This window comes from Podarcis cretensis, assembly GCF_951804945.1.
Source record: "Podarcis cretensis genome assembly, chromosome: 2".
Lineage (NCBI taxonomy): Eukaryota > Metazoa > Chordata > Lepidosauria > Squamata > Lacertidae > Podarcis > Podarcis cretensis.
The window spans coordinates 62,537,306-62,563,601 of NC_137171.1; the positions used below are offsets into that span (position 1 = coordinate 62,537,306).

The following is a 26,296-nucleotide window of genomic DNA, read 5'->3' on the forward strand; positions in this document are numbered from 1 at the left end:
GGCTGCAACTCTCCAATATCTCAGGCAAAGCAGGACCTTCCTCCATGCAAAATGTGGTTCCAGTTGGAAACCACAATGCTGCTTTTATTTATGCCTCAGTAGTGAGCTTCAGTGCCTGTGGGAAGGCAGCCTTTGATTTGGTCAAAAAGTATTTTGCACCCTTTTGCTTGCATTTGTGCATAGTGCTATCCGTCACAGGGACCCTACTACCATTATGAGTTCCCTAATGGATCACATGGAGAATACCTGTGATAAAGGAGGAGAGCATGCAAGTTTGACGACGTTAAGGGCCAGTGTGTTAAATAGGTTACTGTGTTAGAGGAAGTATCTGTAGGTTTTGGTTTAAATAGAAATCCTCCCCATTGCAAAATCTGTCTTAGCTGTGTCTGTACAGAAAGCATGTCTTACTTTTAATAGCCTTATAAAACCACGCTTTGCCTTTGACTTTCCTAATTAATGAAAGAGCCAGTAAAATAAAACATGCAACTTTAAGTTGAATTAAAATTTTACAGTGCACATTTTAATATATATATTTTATATAGATATACTTAAAAATCAAATGTATCCAATAATAAAAAATACAGCACATTAAAGTAGTATAACGCATTCCAGTGTATAGCTAGAGACATTGGGGTTTTTTTTCTTTTAAATTACTCTAATCCCTACCATTTGAGGACTGGCCTACATGGTTTATTTTTCTCCAAAATTCACACCAACCAGTAAATAACAGATATGGATTTAAAAGGATGGACTTTAGCACTCATTCTCAAGGCATGAAGACACTGGAGACTTCGACAGGAACTCTTATTGTATGAAGGGCACATGTACAACCCTGGCAGGCACAGTGTGGTTTTTTCATTTCCCTGCCATTCTGTTCCCTCCAGACATCCCTTCCCTCCCACCCCAGACCAGTTACCCCTCATATTTAATCCTCAGCTTTAGTCTGGAGCAACTGCTTTTACTTACACACGTGGGGCCGGAGGTGCAGTCTGCTTTGCTCCCAAGATGCATCAGTGCTTCACTCGACAGTTGAGCTGCCCTCGCAGTTAGCCTTCATAGTCCTTAAACCCGTATTTCTAAATGCACCCTTTAGTGATACATTCAGGAATCAACACCCAAGGGGCCAGGGGTGGGGGTGGGGGGGAGAGGAAGAGGCATGGGAATAGTGTGTGGTCCTTGCTCAAAGGAAGGGGGGAGAACAAATCTTTTACACGGAAAGTTAGTCTCCAAGGTCCTCTTTTTGTAGCTGCAGAAGCAGCTGGATCCAAGATAGTCCAGCACCTGTGCATGAAAAAATGCTTCTCTTCTCCCAGTAAATGTGGTCCAGAAACCCTTAAGGCCCTGCCAAGTTTCACCACCAACATTTTCTTCCTGTTCTGGGAGCAGCAGGTGCCCTTCAGCAGGCACCTTTGACTAGGCTGCTCCTATTCTGCTGTGTCTGCAGTTTCATAGACAAGAGGAAGAAGAGGGGAAGAGCTGACAGCCATGTTGTGCATTATCCCTGTGTCTTGAAGTTCAATCAGCTTTCTTCAGGAATATCTGGAAGTACATGGGATTAGCAAAACAACAGAAAAAGGTCAGAGCTGGGCAAATCTGTTTTTCTCCTCTAGAATATTGCCCTATTAATTAATGCCAAGTGCAAGTGAAAAGAGTTTTGTCTCTTCTGGACAACCGTACCTGAAGCAAATCACAGCATGAAATCTCTGTCGGAAATGGGGAGGGATTTCACAGTTAAGACATAAAATCACAGCTGCAGGCGGATGCAACTGCTGTCTAGAGGATCTGACTAAAGGTAAAGGGATCCCTAACCATTAGGTCCAGTCATGGCCGACTCTGGGGTTGCGGTGCTCATCTCGCTTTATTGGCCAAGGGAGCCGGTGTACAGCTTCCGGGTCATGTGGTCAGCATGACTAAACCGCTTCTGGCGAACCAGAGCAGCGCACGGAAACGCCATTTACCTTCCCACCAGAGCGGTACCTATTTATCTACTTGCACTTTGACGTGCTTTCGAACTGCTAGGTGGGCAAGAGCAGGGACCGAGCAACGGGAGCTCACCCTGTCACGGGGATTCGAACCGCTGACCTTCTGATCGGCAAGCCCTAGGCTCTGTGGTTTAACCCATAGCGCCATTTGCGTCCCTAGAGGATCTGCCTACCAAGCTTCTATTTCACCAACTCAGTTTGCATCACCTCACAAGCTCCATGCAACAACCAAATAAGCAAACCACTCCTGTTCACCTGAGCACCAAAGTGTGTTTTATCTTCTAAGCAACATACATTCTCCTTTCTGGCTTTGGGAGGTAGGTCTCTTGAGTTGTGGGGGGTGGGGGACAGCTCCTGCGAAGGTGGTTGTCAGGAAGCTAAGCCTGTCTCTGTGGAGGACTGTGGTCAATTACTGTGGTTACTTACCGAATGAATGCCTGGGGAAAGACCCAGAGAATCCCCGGCAGGCTGCATTACCAACTGGCATCTGTGCTCAGCCCCTGGCAGTTACAAGCCACAATTTTAAAATTCTCCACTGTGCCCCAGATAGAATTGTCTGGGGCATTGCAGGCAATGGCCCTAAACGGGCACTGTATCTCTCAAGAACTTTCTTTCCCTGTCCTGCCTAGACAGATCAGTTGGCGGAAAGGTTAAGTGGGAGCTGCTGTAATCACCACCCTTATAAAGGGAGTTTTCCCCAGGAAAACACATTACCTCGCTCAAGATGATCCATACGGGAGAGTCAGTCTGGATGGTTAGCCGTATTGCTTCCAGAGGCCCAAAGGAAGGGTCCACTTCTCCTTCAGCAATGCCCTTTGAAAAAGAGCCTGCACAATGGACGAAGGAAAAAATACTTCAGGACAACTCTCAGTTCCTCTTAGTGGCAGCAACACCACTGCACGCTCAGCTCTCCATGGTGAAACGGGGTCATTTCTGCAGGCTGGTTCCAGCATATGCAGTCATGCCTAGAAATGTCATGGCATGCACTGGAGCCTCTGTGCTCAAACAAAGGGGCGCTGCTTGCAATGTGAGATGCAGTCAGTCATGGTAACTGCTGTGGCTCCTAAGCTACCACCTCCCTCTTTCAGAGAAGTCAATGGAGCTACCTAAAACGGACTCCTCTTTTCAGTTTACGTGACTGGCTGTAGAGGAGCGTGCTCATGAGGAAACATTTCCTACCCACTGTTCTACGAGCTGACCCGGTTTATAAATACCACGCCTTGTGTGAAATCGCATGACTGGATTTTCAAGTGATGAGCATGTCACACAATATTATTGCCCTACTTGCTGTAGGGTTACTCTCTGTCATGGGCCACTTATCACCCAAATATGTACGGCAAGCCTGGCGTGGTCATGTTAACATTAAAATGCCACATGACACACATCTGAATATTTAGTGATGACCAAGTGATGAACCTCCTGCTAGCTCAGTGTAGATGTTTCAAATGCAGGCAGCCTCCTGGGTTTGGCTTCCCTCCTGCCTAATTTTTACACACTGACCTCTTCCCTTTTTAACAGAGCTAACAAACATGTAGTATTAAGAATGACTTTGTGAATGAGTTATGCCCTGTAGACACACAAAGGTTTTTTTCTGAAAGAAAATACCATATTGCCCAAGAGGAAGGATGTGGCTATTGACATCTGTTTTAAAAAGAGTTCTTGAGAAATCTTATTTTTAATACATTACATGATGAGGGGGCACAATGTTTGATCTCCATACTAGAAGTCCCCAAATAATAGCTTTCTGGAGGTGGAAGCAACATCCAAACATGACAGTTACAGACCACCAAACAATATCACTACACTAAGTTGTGGTGTGAATGGCTGCAAACGTCAAATCTTCCCTCCCCTGAAGAAACTTAAAAGACTACAGTAGTAGCTCGTTTTGCGACCGGGATCCGTTCCAGAGCCCCGGTCGCTGGCCAAAAAGGATGCTGGACAAAGTGCCGCATCTGCGCACGGAGCGGTTTGCACTTCTTCGCATGTGGCGAACCTGGAAGTAGCCTGTTCTGGTACTTCTGGGTTTGCCGCGGACATTCGACGGAACAGGCGCTCGGTGAGGCGGATGCTAGACGAGATACCACTGTATTTAGTTCCATGCTTTTATGCTTTGCAAAGCTGCAGCTGTCCAGTAGGTGGCACTGCTTTATCGTATATTATAATCTCTCACTCTCAGTCACTCTCTCACACAGATAGTGAATTCATTCTCTGTGTACTGATCCTTATGTAATGAAAATGGCACTATCCGTAACATAAAGGGGGTGCCCCTACACACATATGCAACATCCCATCTAAGATGGCACATGAAGAGTGCCAGTTGTCAGTGCTATTTTTTCTAGAAAAAGAGGTGCCAGAACTGAGTTCTGGTGAGTTCCTGCTGAAAAAAGCATTGCTTGTTGTTGATGTAAATGGAAATCTGGAGGGAGGAGGAAAGGAAAGGAGTGTCCTCAAAGGCCATTAGGAATCTTAGGAAAATAAGAAGAGCCTGCAGGACCCAGGACCCATCTAGTCCAGCATCCTGTTCTCACAGGGGCCAGTCACATACCTGTGTGAAACTTGCAAGCTGGACATGAGAGCAACACCACTCTGCCCGTCTGCATTACCCAGAAAGTGGTAATCAGAGGCACACTGCCTCCAACAGTGAAGGTAGAATATAACCATCATGTCTATTAGCCACTGATAGCCTTGCCCTCCATTAATTTGTCTAATCTTTTAAAGACATCCAAGTTGATGGCCATTACTGCCTCCTATGGCAGTGAGTTCCATAGTTCACTAGGCACTGTGTGAACAAGGACTTTCTTTCATCTGTCCCAACTCTTCCAACATTCAGCTTCATCAAATGCCCATGAGTTCTGGTGTTAGGAAAGAGGGAGAAACACTTTTCTATATCCACTTTCTCCATGCCATGCATAATTTTACAAACTTCTACCATGTCCCCTTTCACTTGCACTTTCTAACACTTTGTGTTATTTGTGTATACTCTCTTGCCATAAGCCTGCAAATCAGAGTCAGTATTGTGTTATATGGCTGAGGCTGAGAGAAGAGCAGTTTGCCAAAATGACAGGTGCTATATGATGGTGGGATTTCTCAGTTTGTAGCATAATCTCCTAGTTGCTATGGTTTTCCTTAAAGCTATGGTTTTCCCAGTAGTGATGTATGGAAGTAGTGATGTAAAGAAGGCTGATTGCCGAAGAATTGATGCTTTTGAATTATGGTGCTGGGGAGACTCTTGAGAGTCCCATGGACTGCAAGAAGATCAAACCTATCCATTCTTAAGGAAATCAGCCCTGGAAGGACAGATCCTGAAGCTGAGACTCCAATACTTTGGCCACCTCATGAGAAGAGAAGACTCCCTGGAAAAGACCCTGATGCTGGGAAAGATGGAGGGCACAAGGAGAAGGGGATGACAGAGGACGAGATGGTTGGACAGTGTTCTCGAAGCTACGAACATGAGTCTGACCAAACTGCGGGAGGCAGTGGAAGACAGGAGTGCCTGGCGTGCTCTGGTCCATGGGGTCACGAAGAGTCGGACATGACTAAATGACCAAACAACAACAAATCCTCATAGACACTGCTACCTGCAGTTCATAATGTAAGAGCCACTTTATTCCTGGCATCTTGTACTTTGGCACAAAAACCAGAAAAAAAATACATGTGAATCTTCTGACACACACACAAAATCACAGGCCTTTTACCTGCTACCTGATCCCTGCTAACTGGTGATGCAAGGACTGAACCTGGTGCCTTTTACATGCAAGGCATAAGCTTGTATATACATACAACACAGTGCTTTGATTTACCCCAATGACAATTGTGAAGGACACAAACTTTCATGCAAACAATTTGTTAGTTTCATCTGAATGTTATTTTATTGCTTCCAGGCATTTTTGTAGTTGCATATGTTCCTGTAACTCTACAAAACTATTAAATAAACAAATTGTTCTTAGCACTGTGCATAGAAGTGGCATCTGGCAGCGGCGAAGCATATGGGTGCACTGCCCAGGGCAGGCGCACTCCTGAGGGGGGCGTGGCACGGAGGGTGCCCTCCCAGGCGCAGGATAGTCACTCGGGTGCCCTGCAGCCAGTGATGGAGCAAGCCACCCATGGCAGACATTCAGCGCGCCACCTGCCTGTGACTCCCAAGCCTCCCCCAAGCTGTCAAAATGAAGGGGGAAGGGGGGAATGCCTCCAGCAAAGCAGCGCAGCTCCCCCCTTACCCTGACGGCTCGGGGTAGAATTGGGAGTCACAGGTGGGTGGCATGCCAAATGTCACCCCCCTCAGTGAGGGCACCCAGGGCGGTCCGTCCTCATCGCCCCCCCCCCCCACCTACGTCCCTGGCATCTCTGGTAAAGGACTGTCCCCACTTCTGCACATTTGAAGGGGAAACAGCTATTGATCGACAGATTTGCCCTTGCTAACTGAAGATATGCATGGATATGATGTACTCTTGAAATCTATGCCTGCATTAAATGAGCAGCCATCTTAAAAGCAGCAGGGAATAATCTTCTTGCCACTCTCTTTCTGCTATCCCAGCCATTACCATGCATTGCCTCTTTTTCCTCTTCAACATCTCCCAAATCAATTATTTTCTCTCTGCTAAAATTATCATTTGCGACCAATTCCTGTCTCTCCAAGTCTACTGTAACTTCTTGTCCTGATCAATATGCCTGCAGTCTTTCCTTTCTCGTGTCAACTAGAAACACCTTTGGTAAAATTTCTCCACCCACCTGTCACACCCTGTGCAATCCTGTCACCTCTATCCTCAAGTCAACGTCGGTACCCTGCTGTTTTGCACTTCAAATCCAAGCTTCTAGCTCTGGCATGGAATGCAGACTCTCTTATTTGCCTCTGCTTCTCTCCTTGCTTTCCCTGTTTTGCACAAGGACATTGTGACATCATCCCACTTTGGCTGCCCTCTCCTGCTGCAGCTATCATGGAGTTTCCTAAGCCTAGCACTTCCTGTCTTATCCAGCTAGTCACCTCCTCTGCCTTCAAAAGTCCACCAAGTTCTGCAAAGCCTTTCCTGCACTGCTAGAGTCTCCATTTTTCCTGCCACCACTTAAATTCTTCCTACTCTCAACATATTTCTCTTAACGTTCCCCAAAGGCCACTTCAATGAGACTTTAAATTACAAGTGAGCAGTGGCCAGGAAAGGACTGGATACCTACTCAAGGGCATTTTAAAGAGACAGACAACTAAATATACATATGGACTTAGTTCACATTGAGCTGTATAGCACATGTATTTTGTGCTCATAAATCATATTCAAATTCCAAAACAGACTGTTTTCAAGAGGACTGCAAACCCTCTGGGCTGGGCATGTGCAGATCACAGCTTCATAAATGGGGTTTGAAGGCACAGCAAAACCAAACAGCTTCACACTTTGGGTGAAGACATACCTCTGGTGTGTACAGAAATGTGCAAATATGACTTGGAAAAGTGGCAGGGAAGAATGACTTTGCTTCATTTTAAGCCACTAATGTGTACGCAGCCTCAGACTTGGTGCTAAATGAGGCTTAAGCCATTCTAGCAACAAGAATGCGCAGATTGCTTACAAGGTGCAGCTATGATACTTGCTCAGCTATAGCTTGTGCCTCTCAACAATCAAGGAATTCTCTGATTCACACAAAGTAACTGCATAAACTGAGGACCACTTCTGATGCTGTTACAGTTCCTGCTCCCTTTTGCTTTTGCTTATTCCCTGGAGCTATTGAAACTTTTCAAATACAAAACATCCCTCTTCCATGTCCTCCTTCCCCCAATCCCAGACACACAGACGCTCAGTGAGATCTGAAAGTTACTGGGGCCAGAAGTACGTAATCTAAGTCCAATCCCTAGCATGGTTTTCGACTTGTTAAAAAAACAAAAACAACTGGTAACAAAGTAACCATGACACAGCCACTGGTTGGCACATGTGGAAGGTGCTCAGAGTAGGGTTTCAGACCCACAACAAGATACCATTCCTACAGGCAGGAAGATGTAAACCTGTAACCATTTGCTCCCCTAATTCCTGCAATTGTTTTCAGAAAGCAAGTAGGCAGAGGAGATGATGCTGGAAGCTGCCAGAAAGAGCAGCAGGAAGAGTAAATGGTTTCTGCCACTGAGTGCCAAAGCTCCAATCATAAAAAGACACCACATGAGAACAGGCTCCACTGATTCCACACATCAATGTGCTTAAGAAGAGAACTAAAGAGAAAACACTTTTCATTTCCTTTCTTTTTTTACTGCCCCAAAGAACAATTTGAGATTAACTGTATAATCAAGCTGTTCTTTCCATCCTTCAGGTTTATCCGTACTTCTTGACCTCTGCAGTGTTGTCAACATTTGCATTTGCACAGTGTTGGCCGAGAAAATCCACCTCAGCAAAGTCTTTAAAATGAAGACATATGCAAATTCTATTCCTTGGGAAAATGACAAAAATGTCATGTGTGTTCTGAGTGAATGACTTTCACTCTAAATTCCAGGTCAAGGGTGGGGTGGGGGATGCTAATTAATTCAAGATAAGCTTGTCTCCCACCCCTGAAACCTTGCATGCAATCACTCTCTGCGTAATTGTGTTATCTGAACAGCAACATACCACAGTGCATTATCCACAACCAGCAGGCTGCTGTTTGCCTTGAACCAGCAATTTACCTATCTGTATGTAGCCGTCAGATGTCCTGTGGTACTTGAATGCTGTTGCTCTTCCCTCCTGCAGGGCTTCCTTATCTGACTGGAGACTCTGTGCAGGAAAAGAGACAATCTTTGCAAAAAGCCAGCAAGAAAGATTTAGGCAGCCTGCTGCCGGTACAGTTTAAACCACTATGGTCATAAAACATCAGGCAATGTTTACTTTTTCAGAGACACAGAATTACTCTAGCATACCGGGTTGCTGGAAGACCTTCTCTATGCTTTCAAGGACCCCCCCCCCACCCCCCCCAAAAGTCTATTAAAATATACCTTGTAAGGACTACCTTTTTCCTGCCACAGGTAGTGTACTTTAAGTAGAGAATGAATAAGCAGCCTTGCTCCTAGGTTTCGGAATAATGCCTCAGGAATTAGAATTTGAATTCAGATTAGGTGGCACAGGCTTCTCAGAAGCTTTCACTGCTAAGCCCATTGACCCCATACATATTCTTCTCATGGTATCCAACCACAAAGAAACAAAAATCTGGATTATAATCTCCTAAACCTTGGTCTCCCCCCCCTCACCTGAACTCCTATGGTAAGCTCAGTAAACTTACGTCAAAAGGTAACACTTCCACAGTTGTGTTGAAGAGCTTGTCTTCAGGGTGTTCAATATTGCCACTGCGAAAGAAAAACCTGTGGGGCAGGAACCAGCAATGAATGCACAGCTTCATGGGGGATGTAACACAGAAGGACCCCACCAGGCATAAGCTCACCCAACAGGGGCCTCTCTTTCCACAGAAAGCTGCATTTGAGAGAAAGATGGCTCTAAGTGCACAAACAACTAATTATGAATTGATTGTTTGATTGCGCTTGCAAATTAAGCACTCCATCGCATATGAATGAATATCAGTAAGAAGTGCAATTATCTACTCCTGTGATGAGAACAGTTCACTATTCAGTGATACCAAGCTGGAAAAGTAAGAAGTGACTCCTTGTGCTTCTTGAACGGATTCTGGGAAGGATAAAGCCACACACACAAGACATTCCCATGTTAACAAATCAAGAGGGAGAGGCAGAGAGAGAGGGAGAACACCCACCCACCCCGGACACTAAATGCTCAGGGAAATTTAACAGACAAACAAATGGACTTCTACATACCACATTCAATTTCCCCCATAATTCCTGCACATGATTTAAGTTGTAGACCAGGGGCCAGATTCAGTTCATGAGTTCTGCTAGTAGAAGCCAGTGCAAGAATCTTCTGCTAGCACAATAGGACTTTTTGCCCTCACCTCCCACCGCCTTCCTAAATTGTCTGGAGTGTGTGTGTTAGGGGAACCCCTAGACCAGCACATGGGGGAAGGAAAAGGGAGATCATTCTGTCTGGCAAGCTGACGCAATAAACTCAGCACTACGTTGAATTCCTCCCCTGGAATGGCAACTTGTGGCCCTCCAGAGACCAGTGGACCACAAAAGCCCTGCTTGGCCTATCATTACGCTCTCAGAGGGGCCAGCCCAATGCCTATGGGAAGCTCACAAGCAAGACATGCGTGCAACAGAATTCTCCCACTCATGAGCCCCATATCAATGGCTGGGACTGATGGGATTTGGAGTCTAGTTACATCTGGAGAGTCACAGGTTCCTTATTCCTAGATGAATATTTCTTAGTGGTATCAAAATGAGGCAAAACCTCAGTCATAGAGCCACTAAAGGGAGGAAACACACAGAGACAGGCTGAACTTTCATGAAAGCGCTACACATGATTCACAATGGTATCGGAACCAAAAACTAACAAACCTTATTAAGCATACCCTGTTAGAAAGCAGGATGGGGTCTAGGTGACTTGGGCACCACTGAGACTTGGGTAGATTTACTTTTGTAACTGAAAAAGCCAATTAATTTCATCTGTGCTTTAGTTTACTATCTGTAAGGCTGTGCAGGCAGAACTGAAAGCTAAAAGGCCGTATGTGGGAGAAGCAGGGTGATGAGTGGATGAGATGCAACCTGCCTTTCAGATGAACTCTTGTTCTACCACAGGGGAGAGGGGATGATGGACTTTTAAATGTCAAGCTAATCTTCCCCCACAAATCTCCATATACTCACCGTTCAATGCGTAGGGGCTTAAAGAAGCGAAAGCGTATGAAGTCACCCGCCGTGGGGGTAAATGCCCAAAAGAAATCTTCCCTCAGATACGCTTTCTCTAAGGAGAAGTGCTGGTAGGTTTTCAGACTGGTGCTAACTTCTGCAGGAGGGTTGACGTGTTCTTTTCGAAGTGCTTGCTTCCCAAAATCTTTGTCCTCAACATGCAAGGTAAAAGCAAAACAATTTAAACTATATAAAACTGTGTTTCCTACTCCCATTGCACTTTTATGGAAATACTGCTATTCAGTAGTGGGGCTGCTTTAATTAAGGGGTCTTTAAATCTTTCTTCCCTGGCCTCACTCTCCTTCTGTATCCCCTGAGCCAATGAACATCATCACCATCCAGGCTGCTGTTTGGGCTTCAAAAAACCTTAGCTTTATCTCTGTTCTCTCCTTTATCTCTGCTTTGCTCCCTCTATATATTCAGTCCATCACCAAAGTCATGTCAGTTCTGCCTGCACATGGTGAAAATACACCCCAGCAAGAAACTCTGGTTCACAATCCAGTCATTTCCTGCCTTTGTATCTTTTCCTTGCTGGGCTTCTGTTGTCACTGCTCAGGACCCTCATTTCTATCATTCATCTCTCGCATCACTCCAGTCACTCAGACGATGTGATGCCTCTCTTTAAATATCAGCACTGGCCTCCTGTCCACCCTGGGATCCAGCACAAACCCCTCACTCTTATCTTCAAAAGCACTCCATGGCCTTGGCTCCCCTTTCCACACTTGTATGTCAATGTATCCCTGACTAAGACTGTTTATTATTATTTTTGTTTAGAAAAAATATATAATCCTCTTAATCAAAAATAAACAAATCTTTAAGGGGTATACATAAAGCAATGAGAAACAGACAAATAAGCAAATATTAGTTTGCATAACTGTTGCTCTTTGAACTCCCTCCCTTCCACCCCATCCCAACTTCTGTCTGCCCTTTCTCTCACATTGCCCCACATGCCTGGAACTCCCTTCCAAGAACACCTATGCAACACTGATTGCCCTTCTCTCTCTGTCTTCAAATCTATCCTCAAAACTCCCTATTTCTGTGATGCCTCTGGCAATACCCCTCTCTCCTGAGTCCTCTCCTTGAGAAAGGGTGGAAAAGAAAGAAAGAAAGAGGGAGGGGGGACTTAAGAGAACCAAAATCTGTATGAAGTAAGAGAGAGAAAGAGAGAAACTTAAGAATCCTAGAACTGGATCTTTAGATTATAGTTTTGGTAGAGCTCACTGAAACTAGTACAACTCTCGAATGTGTTGTGATGCCCAAGTTTTACAGTCAAACGTTTGCATGGAGTTCCTGTCCTCTGCCCAGACTCACTTTCCAAAGAACACTGCTGATATGAGGCTTTTAAAGCTGCTGCAACACATAGCTACTGAATGCTGCCTAGCAGCTATTAATCAGAGTTGATACCTGCCATGCTCCAGTTCCCTTGGCTCCTGACCCCGATGCCTCGCCTTTGCTTCCAAGCCATTAACAATTTCTTTCATACTCTGTCAGTGAAGCATCCACTCCTTCTCTGCAGAAGAAGCACAACTGACCTCTCTTCCCTAGGGAAGGCACCTGCATTTGAAAGCACCTGCTTTCCCTGCCTAAACTGCTACACATATTTGAAAACTTATCACATTTTACATATAAATTTGCCCAACGCGTAGGGATGCAGTTTCCAAGTGCTATGACGTCACATACTCACTTTCAGCTTCTGTATTTTACCAGCGAGGGAGGAGTGGGTTCCTACGTGCTGGAAGAGTGAGGGCTTGAAGCGTATCCTCAGGTTTGCCTTCTGTCTGTCACAATGTTTCTAAAATAATAATATATATAAAAATCAAGATTTGTGCTTCCCACTTTCAGTCAAGTTTGCCATTTGGGACACAATTACTTTTCACCTGTAAGTGTGAAAGAAGTTGTTTCAAAGAAGGCATGTCCAAACCACACTTAAGCTGCTATTGCCTTCATCACCCTAAGGCTGTGTACACACAAGGGATGGGATTCAGCTAATGAGTCCCACTTGAGCAGGGGTAGGCAACCTAAGGCCTGGGGGCCAGATGCGGCCCAATTGTCTTCTAAATCCAGCCTGTGGATGGTCTGGGAATCAGAGTGTTTTTACATGATTAGAATGTGTCCTTTTATTTAAAATGCATCTCTGGGTTATTTGTGGGGCATAGGAATTCATTCCTTTCCCCCAAAAAAAATATAGTCCGGCCCACCACGTGGTCTGAGGGACGGTGGACCGGCCCACGGCTGAAAAAGGTTGCTGACCCCTGCACTAGAAGAAGCCAGCACAAGTGTTCCTGTTAGCACAACAGGACTTCTCTCCTGTAATCCTCCAGAAATGGGCTCTGGGGCGTGTTGAGACAACCCCAGAAGAGTGGAGCAGAGGAAGAGACAGAGAGTATTTTTCCATGTGGCAAGCTGAAATGATTGCGCTGACTACAAAACTGCCACTGCACTACAGTCGTACCTTGGTTTTCGAACAGCTTAGTTCTCAAATGTTTTCACTCCTGAACACCACAAACCCGGAAGTGATTGTTCTGGTTTGAAAACTATTTTTGGAAGCCGAACGTCTGGCAGGGTTTCTGTGGTTTCAAATGGCTGCAGCCAATCAGAAGCCACAATTTAGTTTCCGAATGTTTTGGAAGTTGAACGGACTTCCGGAACGGATTCCGTTTGACTTCCGAGGTATGACTGTAATTTGAATCCTTCCTATTACATTTAAAGCACATTAAAACACATTCTATCCCTCAGAGAATTCTTGGCCCTGTAGTTTACCCTACACAGAATTACAAACGACCATGCCCAGAATTCTTTGAGCGACAGAATGTGCTTTGAACATGCTTTAAAGGTATAGTGTGTACACTGCCTAAGTGTTGTGAAAGTATTTTGAATACATATTTACTACCCTGAAAACAAATACCTCAGAATGCAGCAAATGTGTGTATAAAATGTTTCTGCCACACTTAAAACAGGTATGCTTTCATCTACACCAAAGTTGGTATGAAGGTCTAGTTCCAAGTGAACCACTATCATCCCTTGACTGGTATTGCAACTTCTTAAAAATGTTTAAAAGATGATGGATATGGATTGAGATCAGCTGTCCAGCTCAATTCTGGTGTCACCACTAGTGAGTCAGAATGAAGTACAGCTCAGGAATGTGTTCTTTAATTGGATTTCAACTGAGCCAGGCTGCTAGACTCAACTCTAAGGGAAGTGGATGGGTTAGGATCTCACTGGGAACATAATGATTAGTATAAACATATAAACTTGTGCACACATGTCTGCCCTGCATTTTGTTGATACATGTTTGGCTGTTTATATGGAGCCTGAGTAGCAGTGTATTGTTGATCTCTAGCAACCTGCTAGAGTCAGGGAATGGGAAGGAGGCGGGAAAGAGGCAGCCTTGGGCAGCAGGACGCTATGACCTTCTGGTTAGTGTAGTCTCATGAATGTGTCATTACTGTTAAATTAATTAACTAGCTGTCGGGATAAATCATGGGCCTTCCTCCCAACTTCATATGTTTGTATTCTTTGTTCATAAAATACTATTTTGCTGATGTTCATTGCAACTGTCTCATTTTGTCTCTACACAGCTAAGAGGAAACTGAGCCACCTTCTGTTTCTATCACCAGTTTGTAAAAGAGAAAATTTTGATCAACTCTAGAGTGGTACCAAGCAAATCTGCGGCACTTTTTCTTAAAAACAAAAAAATCCTCTGCCCAACTCTGTCACCTGGGAGAGTTTGAGAATACATTTGTGAATGAAAATATGCTGCACGTAGGAGACTTATGAAAAACAGAGACACATAGGCATGAAGGAGAAACTAAGCGCTGAGCAAATAAGCTTTTGAATTTGGCGCATGCGCAGACTATTCTTTTACTTATAGTACTGTGAAAAGGAGGTATAATCTGCGCCTAATACCACTTTCACTTCTACCACCACCTTCCTAAAATACAAGATGCAAGTCTGAAGCTGTTTCTCTTGTCTACTCATTATCAACACTTCCTCCTCCGTCACTAGAGGCTTTTTTCTCTTTTAAAAGTCTGTAGGTGTATGCCGCTGAACCCTTGCGCCAATTCACCTTGTTAATTTCACTTGCTAATTTCTCTTAGAATAAGCTAAAGCTGCTTACTTAAGAATACTATTTTATTATCTTTTCCCAAGGTCATTCCCCACTGCCTTGCCCTGCCTGCCTTTCATGAGGCAAATGGCAAACGGGTGTGATTGCCTGATGCCAGCATTTATTAAGGAAAACATATTTAAAATCTTAGCCTGCAATTTTATGTGATGGAAAACATGCAACCATTAGGAGGACTTGGACAGCAAAAGACAAAGCAAAATGAAATCTGCCCAAACCACCATGTCATTCTCTGACCTTTTTTTAAGGCATCACCCACCCCTGCCCCATTTTTGTCCCCTACAAAAATTCTGTCTGTCACACGTTTGCATTCCCCCCTCGTTTCTTGAGGTGTGACATACTTTATGGCTGGTCCTAAGAAGTGGTAGTCTGGATGTACATTCTTATCAATGTGAGGTGCTAAATTAATCTTTAGCTAGGAAATTATATAACAGAAAACAATAACAATAGAACTCACAAATCCCGCTGGGTAGGCCTTTTTAAGACCAAGAACTCTCACATTTTAGCAATGGCAGTCACCTGTGGTTCCACTGCCAATATAGCTGTCTACCTAATATGTGTAAGAAGGGGCCCCTTGAGGCAGCCCTCTCTCACAGACACAGGTTGCTTCGCAAAACCATTTGTACTACCTGCAACACTTGGCATTGCAGTCATATTCCCTGAAGCCCTGCTCCAAGATAATCCCCTAATCCAGCTCTCATTACTTTAGAAAATTAAAAACCTGGCTCCACTCATGAGAGAATTCCTGAATGCAGCTAGCAAAGGGCTCCTTCCTGCCTGATGTTAAGTGGGACACAGCAGTCAAGAGTGGTTCCTCTCTCTGCCTTGTGCCTTCTTATTGTTGTTACCGATGCAGCTAATGAAAGCAGCTACAGCGGGTGAACTCTAAAAGTTGGTTTTCAGACAAAAGGAAGAGATATTCAGATCAGGCAAAGCATTTCACCACTAAACCTCAGGTCAGGCAAACTTTCAATCAAGGAGACAAATCCTACAAGTTACCAATTTGATTCTACACAGCAGGATTTACAAGAGCAAGTCTGGTTTAGAAGACTGTTGTGCAGAGTTAATCAGGCAAGCAGCAGGAGTGGGAGCCAGAAATCTATGCTGGAACTAGGTTACATTTTAAAATAGACAATGATTTAGATGCTCTCAGGATCCCCTGGAAAGCATGCCAGGGGGCGGGAGGGGGGAATTTGGAAGGGGAAGGCAAGCAAAGGTGGATGCACAGTGACATTGAAACTATGTTCTAGTTCAAGGCCTTGAAAACAAGATAAACACCAGCAACACCTCATTATATTGACACAGAGCAAACCACAAGGCAGATCCCAGCCCAGGGAAAATCACTGTCCACCCAGCAAACCAGGTATTAGTCAGCCTCAGCTGCAGCGGAAGCAAAGTGTCTCTTTTGGCAAGTAGATATTTCTTTCTGTGGCAACTGCTGGTCTTTCCTGAGCGTTAAGTGCTCAGGGGTGAGTGAACAAGCTTTGTTTGTTCCAGAAAAGGCTACGTGTGGGTGCTAAAGGTAGACTGGAACCAGGCGTGGAGATAGGCAGTAGCTGAGTCTTACTCTGGGTACTAAATGTTGTCTCTTAAGAATAAATAAACATTAAGTATGATATCACAAATTATTATCTTCTGACTACCTTGCATCCAGTTGCAAGAATTACTTCATCACCCAACTATTTGATGTGTTTTTATTGGAGAGAATTTTGCATCAAAGCAATGCAAATCAGCTCATCTCTCTCCAGTGCCAGGAACTCTCTTGTTTTGGGCAGCATCTCACAGCATGCCAGAGGGAGGAGTTCTGTGGCTTGTAATAGCTTTTAGGAACCACAAATTGTATCCCCTCCAGCCAACACCCAGTATTCCTTAACATCTCCACAAGTGATTCCATCCTTTACAGAATTCAGTTTTTAATTTAAAAGAGACTCGATATACCTTTAAAAAGACCCACTGCAGAATCCCTGCATAATTTCAGTATCATTTCGTTAAAAGGCACATCTGCATAAGTTAGAAGGAGACCATTTCAACTAATTTGGGGTTAACTTACTGCATCTTTCTCTGGGTTGCAGACTTTTACCCAGAGGATATGATCCAGGAGCCAGTCTATGGGCTTGTCCTTATAGAACATGAGTATGAATTCCACAATAAGACTGAGATCCAAAGACTTGAACATCTTCCCTGAAAGTGTGGACAAGAGAGAAAAATTAGAAATGCATGTTGGATCAGAGAAACAACCCTTTCCTTGCCCTGGAGTACTCTCTACAGATGTGAACTTCTTTTTAAAAAGGCATTCAGCCTGCTGATGCTAAGCCAATTAGCAGAATCTAATACTGGCACACTGCTAACCCCTTGCATATGGCCGTGCTCTTACAGACAACTCTTGACCAAGACTTTAGGCCAACTTCTATGTTCTCAGGGGCCAGTCTGTTCTCCAGACAGTGGTCTGCGGGCCAGAAGTACATTTTGCTACATGTTCTGACATGTAGGAGGTCAGACACTGTAAATAAAGTTAATGCCTCATATCAGTGAGGGCTTTATAAGAGTGGACTGTATTTGCTCCGGCACAGCCTAAAATCAATATGTGCTATTCTGGGGAGAGATGTAGTATCGAAGCAGTGGTGGCTAACTTGTGGCCCTGCAGATGTTGCCGAACTATGACATCCATCATCCCTGATGACTGGCCACGCTCACTGCCTGGGGCTGGAGATGTAGCTCAGCAACATCTGCAGGGCCAGAGGTCAGTCAGCCAATAATCCCTGCATTTTAAGAGTGCAATAGGTCTGCCTCCTACAACTTTTGGAAACAGATTTATTTTTCCTTAAAAATGAACCTAACGAACACACACCTTGTACTTTAATGGCCTGCCAATGAGATCCTGCTTGGGGTACCATTTGTTGTTTCAACGTAAGTACCCACTCAGAGAAGGGCCTTGTCACTTGCTGCATCAGTATAGTGAAAAGCCCTCTCCCTGGCCCAGGTGATATTGAAAAGCGGTACAGAAACACTGCAAATGAATGAATGAGGAGGAAACTTCTTAACCCAACCTTGATTAAGTTATAGAGAACCAGTGTGGAGTACCAGTTGGAGTGTTGAACTAGTACCTGGGAGACCAGGTTTCAAATACCTATTCAGCCATGAAGCCTACTGGGTGACCTTGGACCACTTACTCTCGCAGTCCAACCTACTTCACAGGGTTGTTGTGAGAAAAAAATGGGGAGGACAACTATGTAAGCCACCTTGAGCTCCTTGAAGGAAAGGTAAACTACTAATGAATTTATTATTATTATTATTTCTCCATGAGCCATGTCTGCTCTGCTCCTTAATTGGAATGGAGGTTTGACGCAACCTTTCCTGTTAGGCTTCATTCAAGGCCATCTCTCCAGTTCCTGATTCAGTTGCATTCAGTGCCCCCATATCCCTTCCAATATTGTTGCCACCCAAATAGTAGTGGTAGGAAAGACTGGTTTTTTTCCACCTGTAATCAGTGAAGGATCTCTGCTGTTTTAACATCATAGTAGTAGTAGTAGTAGTAGTAAATTTATATGCTGCTCATCTGACTCGGTTGCCCCAGCCACTCTGGGTGGCTTTCAACAAATTAAAACACAGTAAGACATCAAACATTAAAAACTTCCCTGTACAGGGCTGCTTAACACCTCTCTCTTTCCATCTCCACAAGACAAGCATGCACATGAACCAGCTGCTCCTCCCAACTAGTAACTAGAGCCTCTTAAGACGCTTGGCCTGTTTAACAATCCACATCAATAAAACATTTGTGTCACACAAAAAAGCAAAGTGAAACTAGAGATGGCTGGCTTTGCTGTATGTTCTTTGTGTTCTGCGTTGAGTTTGGAGGAAGCCAAAGTGCAACTGTCACAACTTTTGTGTTCCATTTGTGCCAAAAGAAGCACAACTGAGAACATGGATGGTGCTTTTCTTTCTCTTGCAGGCAGAGTTAGGCACAGCACTGAAGCACACGCCTCTGGGAGAGGTTTCTCCTCTAAGCAAAATGCACCTGAAGGTGCTGTTGGTGCTATGTTGAAGGGAGCCTTACCAATAAACCCAAGCTGCGAGAACTCCAGGATCATCCATTCCTCTGATGGCTGCTGCAGAGCAAAGTTCTTCATTGTGCTGAGATAGTTTGGCTTGGCTACAATATCATCTTCCAGCTACAAAACAAACAGTGGGAGATGCCAGTACTCATGACAGATCATGCACTCTGCTGAAGAAAAACTCTACCCTACAACATGTCCAACAAGCAAAAATGGGAGGAAGAAACCTCTAGCCAGGGACAGGATTTTAATAAGGAAGACAAAACCTTCCAGCAGTTTCCTGTTTTTGTTAAACGAACTAAAATAATGAATAATACTCAATCAGTAATGGTCAATTAGCTCCAGGCATGCCAGCATTATACAAGAAAAGACCTATTCCCATAATCAAACACGGATCTTGTTTTTCTAGCCATTGGAAGCAGGCAAACATTAGAAATAGACCCTGCTATCATAAGTCATGTTACATAATAAGGTACCAGCAGCAATATGCTGATTCCACAGTTAGGCTACCAAGTCAATACCACATAATGTCAAAGCTGAAATGCTTTTTTTAAAAAAATAAAAACCCATAACGCCCCATTCTACCACTCCAGCTAACTCAGGATATAGAACATATGAAGCTATCTTATACCGAGTCAGACCATTAATCCTTCTGGCTCAGTGCTGTCAACACAGGCCTGCAGCCAGGAGCCTGTCCCTGCCAGGAACTGAATCTGGGACCTTCTGCATTCAAAGCAAATGTTTTGCTCCCTTAACTATGGCCCTCCCTCAAATCTTGTGAAGGTTAAAGTGATCATTTCCCCGTCTAAATCTTAGCAAAATTCATCTGGCCAACTGCTGTTAGAACACCAAGGTCTTACCCAAGAAAGGGTTAAAATTAACAGTTTTAATGCAACACAGAAGAGCCAGATCAAAATAATGAACAACATGGTCTACTGTATGTACCCTCTCCCCTTCTAAAACACAGGCTCCCCACACATACTTTTGTGTTTTGATCAAGGACCCAGACAAAATGTTCCTTCCTGGGAGCAACAGAATCTATACTTTACCTGGACATAATAGATGCCTTTGGACTGTGCATACATCATTAGAAAGCAATAATCTAGGTTCTGTTTAGTCCTCCACCTATAAAATAGAGAAAGGCTATAATGGCACACAAGGCAGAAAGTTGTTCCATTGCTGGCAGGCAGCAGGTGCTTTTAGTGGAGAAAAACACAAGTTCAGCAGGGAATTCAGAATCCGGTACACTCTCATTCTGAGACCATAATGAGTTCCAGATCTATTCTGAGTGCATAGCTATCATTCTAGCTTGGACTCTAGGTGATATTAGGACCCAACGACATCTGTTGTTATTCATGGGATTAGCAACGTGTAGTTTTAAAAATCTAAGTAACGGAACAGTCATGGGAGGCGGTTCAGTCCAGATTGTAACTGCAGCATGAGGAGAGGGGTGGGGAGTAAGAGATTTAACCCTTTGTCCCGGCTACAGTCCCTACTTTCATGGGGAAGGGCCATAGCTCATTGACAGAGCACCTGCTTTACATGCAAAAAGCTCCAGGTTCAATCCCTGGAGCCAGGCAGGGCTGGGAATGTCCTTGGTCTGAATTCCCAGAGAGCTGCTGCCACTCAGTGTAAGCAATATGAACCAACAACAGTCTTGACTCTGCATAAGGCAGCTTTCTATCCAGCCCCCTTCTGGCTGCTATTTGCATTAAGAATTTTTTCCCCTGTGGGTGCTGGTGGGAGTTTCCTTCCTGATGCAAATTGCCATGGGAGGGGCCAACATCTGGATCAGAACTGCAGTGGGGGCAAAGGGTTGTGTCCCCCCACCCACCCTTTGCTGCGGGGGTTGCTTATGTTAAATTAAAAGAGCTGTCACATGATTAGCAATTGTGTGAATAATGGCACTAGCTCTAAGGCACACATTCCATTGGAGTCACAAGAAAAGAGAAACAGCGCTGTTCACAATTGGAGCAGCTTGCTCAGACAAATACATTTTGGAAAAGAAGTGCAGGCCATTCAACAGCCAACAACCTCTACTTGCTCCCTTTAAATGCCTGTTTTCTTCTCTTACAAAGCCATGGTGGTGCAGACGAACACAGAGTGCCAGTAGGTATCCAGTCAGCAGGCTCTCTCTTACCTGACCCTTTCCTTGGGGTCGCCAAAGGATTCCCGGAGGCGAGAGAAGTCTGGGTAGAAGTGTGGAGAAGGGGAAATAACTTCTAGAAGGCCAGAATGTATTTCACTGGGGAACCTGAGAGGGAGCAAAAGAAAGAAAGAAAGAAAGAAAAAGGTAAGGAAGAAGCTGTCACTTTCTGCAAAGAGGAGAATGCAACCCAACACTAGCGATTAATAGCCTGAAAATCATGGCACACCACAGGGCAGGACGACATTAAAAGCTCTGGGGAAGAAAACCTCCACAGGAGCTACTGTGCTTTCAGGTCCTATTTTAAAACAGAAGAAACAGCAGCAGGGGGAATTGTTGCCATTTTGAAAAGCTTACTCCCTGCCTTGGATTTCTCAAATACCTCACAGCAGCTTGTGGAAGGTGAAGTTAGATTTTCCTACCACACTTGTGCCCCATTCTTACATGAACGTTACTTTTGAATGCTGCTCAATATGAGGGCTTGTCTGCCTGCTTGTTTGTTTACTGTGAATTTTTACGTATTGCATGCTAAATGTCCTGATCATTACAAAAGGCAACTGGGTACTAGCTCCTCCCCCTAGTTCATGGATGTGGGGCCTGTAGCCCTCTTGATGTTGTTGGGACTCCCAACTGCCCTCACCCCTGACCACTAGCCATGTGTGTCTGTATGATGCAGAGTGTTGGAGTAGGACCTGGTTGAGAGTGTTTGTAACTGTTTTTAGAATGTTTTAAAACTGCATTTAGTTTTGATTTCTAATGTGTTATTATTATTGTGTCTGCTGGCTGGCCCCTTCAGGAGGAAGGGCAAGATGTGTGTCCTTTCCTTTCTCCCAAAGGAGCCCAAGGCAGTTTAGACTAGACAGGTTCCCAATTCATTTTATTTCTGATGTTATCTGTGTTATATGCAGATCTGAATCTTCATTAAGTCAATATTTAATTATTAAATTGGTTAGTCATTTTATCTTTCCCCAGGCAGGCCAAAGCAACATATAATATTCTGTTACAAAGATTACATCACTGCATTTTGTCTCCCTGTTCTTTAGAAAAGTCAACTACTTTGGTGTTTTTCCTGTCATGGCAGAGCTACTGCATTATTATTATTATTATTATTATTATTATTATTACTACTACTACTACTATTCCAAGGGTCAATTAATGACTCGTTCGCTTTTCACTTTGTTTAAATATCTTTTCATAGGGTTACATCAACATACCAGTACACATTCAAATTCCAAAAAGCATCTGTGTTTTTGGCAGCCCTTAAATAATACATGTTTTGACAGTGTTTGCCTGTAGATAATCAGTCTCAGCATGTGCCCTGTAGTAAGTCTTTTTCTTAATCAAGTGATTGCAAGGCGACAGGAACCAGCAGTGGGATTGAGGAATAAAAAAGTAGCCTTTCTGTCTACGCACTGCCTCATTGTGGGGTGCGGGGAGTGTGTGTGGCTATTTCCTGTTGACAACTTTGTGTTCCTTTCAATTAATCATCTTTCTGCAATATTTGAACGGTGGCTTCTAATTGGGAAAGATGTTCTCTTGATACAGGAGCAATTGCTTTTTCTCTAAGCCATCTAAACTAAAGATGGCATTTGCCACCACTGTATTTCCCCTCCCCACATGGTTCTCCCTGTTCAGTTTAAGGGAGCTAAAACAAGCCATTTGTGTGCATGCACGCGCTTGCATGCATGTGTGTTTGGAAATCAAATTGCTAAACTGATAAAAGGGAAACATTTGAGGCATCTGATAGAGAACTGCTTTCCAAGACAATGTCCATCCATTTCATTGGGGTCCATTACACAGTCAGCCCTATAATGACTTGATAATTGTGTGGTCACGTCCAGAGCCAAAAGGAGTTTGCCAGGCTCCACATAAGGCACAGACTCTTCATCAGCACTGGAAACACAATGACTCCCACCTTAGCTATTACAAGAGCCTTCTCTCATCACTTCTCTCATTTGCTCAGGGAGCAAAACTTTAGTTAGTAGGTCACATCCTTTTTTCCAGGTCTTGATCTTAGCTGCTGTTATTAATAGGCAACATGCAGAATGCAGAAGCGGTAATGAAGTCGGGGACTCTTCTATTACCATTATCTTCTAAATCTTCTGTCCTCTGAGCACCGATGCTACAAATTCCTGCCCAGTGTCTTCTAGGTAAAAGGTAAAGGTACCCCTGCCCGTACGGGCCAGTCTTGCCAGACTCTGGGGTTGGTGCGCCCATCTCACTCAAGAGGCCGGGGGCCAGCGCTGTCCGGAGACACTTCCGGGTCACGTGGCCAGCGTGACATCGCTGCTCTGGCCAGAGCCAGAGCCAGAGCCAGAGCCGCACACGGAAACGTCGTTTACCTTCCCGCTAGTAAGCGGTCCCTATTTATCTACTTGCACCCAGGGGTGCTTTCGAACTGCTAGGTTGGCAGGCGCTGGGACCGAACGACGGGAGCGCACCCCGCCGCAGGGATTCGAACCGCCGACCTTTCCCACCAGAGCCTCCCATCCAAATCCTTAAAACCCCCCAGAAAATGCCCTGAGCAACTTATTGATGAGAGAACCCTGACACCGCAAAAGGAAACTCACATAATGCTTTGAGACGGAAATTAACTATTAGGCTGACATAGAGCTCTGGAGAAATCAGATGCAGACCTGGTAGGAGCAGCAGGGAGACAGAATATAACCCTAATGCAGCAAAGGACATCATGGCAGGGATATTGATGTTGGAACTAAGCCTTATTTTGGTTTGAGGTCTGTGTTGCTGGCAAGCAGCCACTTCTCCTGCTGTGAACAGGCTGTAGAATGAAGATAACAAGAACTGTCTGCCCAGGACCACTGTAACTCTTAAGGCAGCAGTTAACTGACATGGAGCCCACAAGTAACGTAAATACAGGCCAAAGGCAGCATAGCACATGCTGCTGTTCCAAAATAACGACTCTCCTGATAATCTAAGAAACAAAGGGGAAATAAATGGATGGCATGACTGATGCAGACTCACAACTTGTTTTAACAGGGGAGGGGAAATTAAAGGTTAACCAGCAAGAAAACTCAATGCATAGGCTTAGTAAAAAAAGAAAGAAAAACCTTCCTCAGGAAGAAAACATAACGTAAAAAAAACCCACTTTTGTTCTCATTTTTTAATTAAAAGTAAAAATTGGTATTTTTCCTAAGATGAATGCAGTAGTAATAAAGAATGCTGCTTACAGGCTTTTGATATTTTCTGCCACTCCTGTTGTATACTGTGGATCTGTCTACAAAGGAAAATTGAAGAGTATAAGTCAATAAGAACAGGCAGATTTAAGAAGTTGTCAATATGCATATTCTGCACCTCAGAGATCATGCTTACTAGCCCTACTTATGCCAACATGCTTGTCCTGTTGCCAAGTGCTGCTAGTCTTGCCAAGAGCTGCCAGATACACTTTATTTTTAAATTTCCTACTTCAGAAGATGCAGTATGCGTTTACATTCTCAGCGGACTCCTAATAGCAAGATAAGGCAATTTGAAAAGTGAGATCTGGCAACAAAACAACATAATGAATGAATGAAAGGTCAGGATTTTATGCCCAAAATCAGAACCATCTTGGAAACAATGTTAAGGGAACAATAAAAGTGCATTTGGAGGGGAGGAGGGAAGAATCTAAGGATGCTTTCAGTTTCCCAAACAAGGAGTGGTTTCTGATCTAAGAAAACAGACAGCAAAATGAAGACAAGGTGCTTTATGTTCTTCGTAAATGGATGCAGCACGCATCTGCTCAAATAACTGCCTCAGAACTTGGCACCAGAAAATGAGAAGTACACATGTGCCTTCAGGAAATGCCACCTTGCCTTGCTCTGTAAGGCACTTCCTCATCAGACACCCAGTTTTGAGGAAGTCTGCCTGTTCCATTTCAGTGTTGCCTTAAAGCACCCCAACACCACTTTAGCAGCCATAGGTTCCCCCCCAAAATAATCCTAGATTGTCAAGAATGCTGGGAATGTTAGCTCTGTGAGTGTAGGGTGTGGATGTGACCATAGTCTCTTGGTGAGCAACAGATCTTCAAATTTCCTCACACATTCAAAAGACATATATAATGATATTCTTCTTTCAAAGTGACTTGGTTTTAGCAGAACCTCCTGCAGAAAAAGGGGGTGGGGAGAGAGAAGAGGTGATGTTCACCAATTTAACCTTCCCCTGGCAGCCCCTTATGCCACTTTCCATGCTTTTCCAAAGGGTTCTCTAACTGTCCAGAGCAGAACTGGGGGAGAAAAAGGGGGCTCAGAGGCATGGGGAAGTCAGCAAAAACTGCATCCCCCTCTTATGCCCAAGGGAGCAGTTAGTGGAGTTCCACTCTGGGCAACCTGAAATCCAAGCTATTTCAAGTTCACTATCTCCTTAAAATTCTCACAAGATGCACAAACATTGGCTAAAAGCTAAGACAGAGACATTAAAATGTGTTGTCTGCAGGCAAAGCATGCCAATCAAGCTCCTTAAAATTACTTGACATGCCATTTTTTCTTTGAATAATTTGTAAAAAAACAAACAACAACATGTATCCAGGCAGTAAGAAAAGGACAGCATGAGTATCTTATCCAAAACAAGAAACAAAGGCACACAGAGGCTTTCCAGTGCATGCATGACATGCAAGAGAGACTCAGACAGCCCTTGATATACTACAGATCAACTTAAGTGTAAAGGAAAAAAAATATGTGAAGCAGGCCCAACTTCCAGTCTTGGGGGAAATTTGGGCAAGATGGTCTCAATGGTCCCCTACTGGTGGCTGCCCTTCCCCCACCGTGGACAACTTAGTAGCTTGAGGGTAGACTGCCTACCCATGTCTGCAGCAGTCAATGAGTTAAAGCATGCTGCACAGATCTGGCACTCCATTCAGTGTATTTGCCCCCACACTGTTCCTGCTGCCACATAGCTGAGCCACATAAGGTATGGTGGCAACAACATCAGCAGTGCCTCCTCCTGGGCTCCAGAGCCTCGCCATTTGCTGGAGTATATTCTGTACTGGGCCTGATGTGAAGCAGCCCTGAGCTCTCCTTTCTGCTAAGCAAAGTACCTCCCATTTTAGGATAAGAAGCCATTTGCTCCTCAAATGCAGCTTAATTGCAAAGTAGGAAAGAATTCCACAAAAATACCATCAATAAATGCTGAAAAAAGGAATCAGTAAAGAGGTCATTAAGGGCTGCTGTTCTCTTCAAAATAATTTGCTACTGAAGGCTATTTTTGCAGAAAGGATTTCTGGAAAGCAAGAAAAACTAATTTGTT

At 44.2% G+C, this 26,296-nt stretch overlaps 1 protein-coding gene across 1 annotated transcript in view; it reads right to left on the reverse strand.

The window, feature by feature from the left end:
* Positions 1 to 493: 493 nt before the first annotated feature.
* MGAT4B (alpha-1,3-mannosyl-glycoprotein 4-beta-N-acetylglucosaminyltransferase B) overlaps positions 494 to 26,296 on the reverse strand; it is an 82,746-nt gene continuing 56,943 nt past the window's right edge. The window contains exons 5-15 of the mRNA XM_079966486.1: positions 24,247 to 24,293; positions 21,053 to 21,166; positions 19,962 to 20,037; positions 18,915 to 19,029; positions 16,911 to 17,041; positions 12,422 to 12,529; positions 10,696 to 10,889; positions 9,207 to 9,285; positions 8,617 to 8,704; positions 2,697 to 2,809; positions 494 to 1,539 (exon numbers count right to left, since the gene is read on the reverse strand). Coding sequence (XP_079822612.1) covers positions 1,516 to 1,539; positions 2,697 to 2,809; positions 8,617 to 8,704; positions 9,207 to 9,285; positions 10,696 to 10,889; positions 12,422 to 12,529; positions 16,911 to 17,041; positions 18,915 to 19,029; positions 19,962 to 20,037; positions 21,053 to 21,166; positions 24,247 to 24,293 — 1,089 coding nt within the window. The 3' untranslated portion in view covers positions 494 to 1,515. The remainder of the gene's footprint in view (positions 1,540 to 2,696; positions 2,810 to 8,616; positions 8,705 to 9,206; positions 9,286 to 10,695; positions 10,890 to 12,421; positions 12,530 to 16,910; positions 17,042 to 18,914; positions 19,030 to 19,961; positions 20,038 to 21,052; positions 21,167 to 24,246; positions 24,294 to 26,296) is intronic.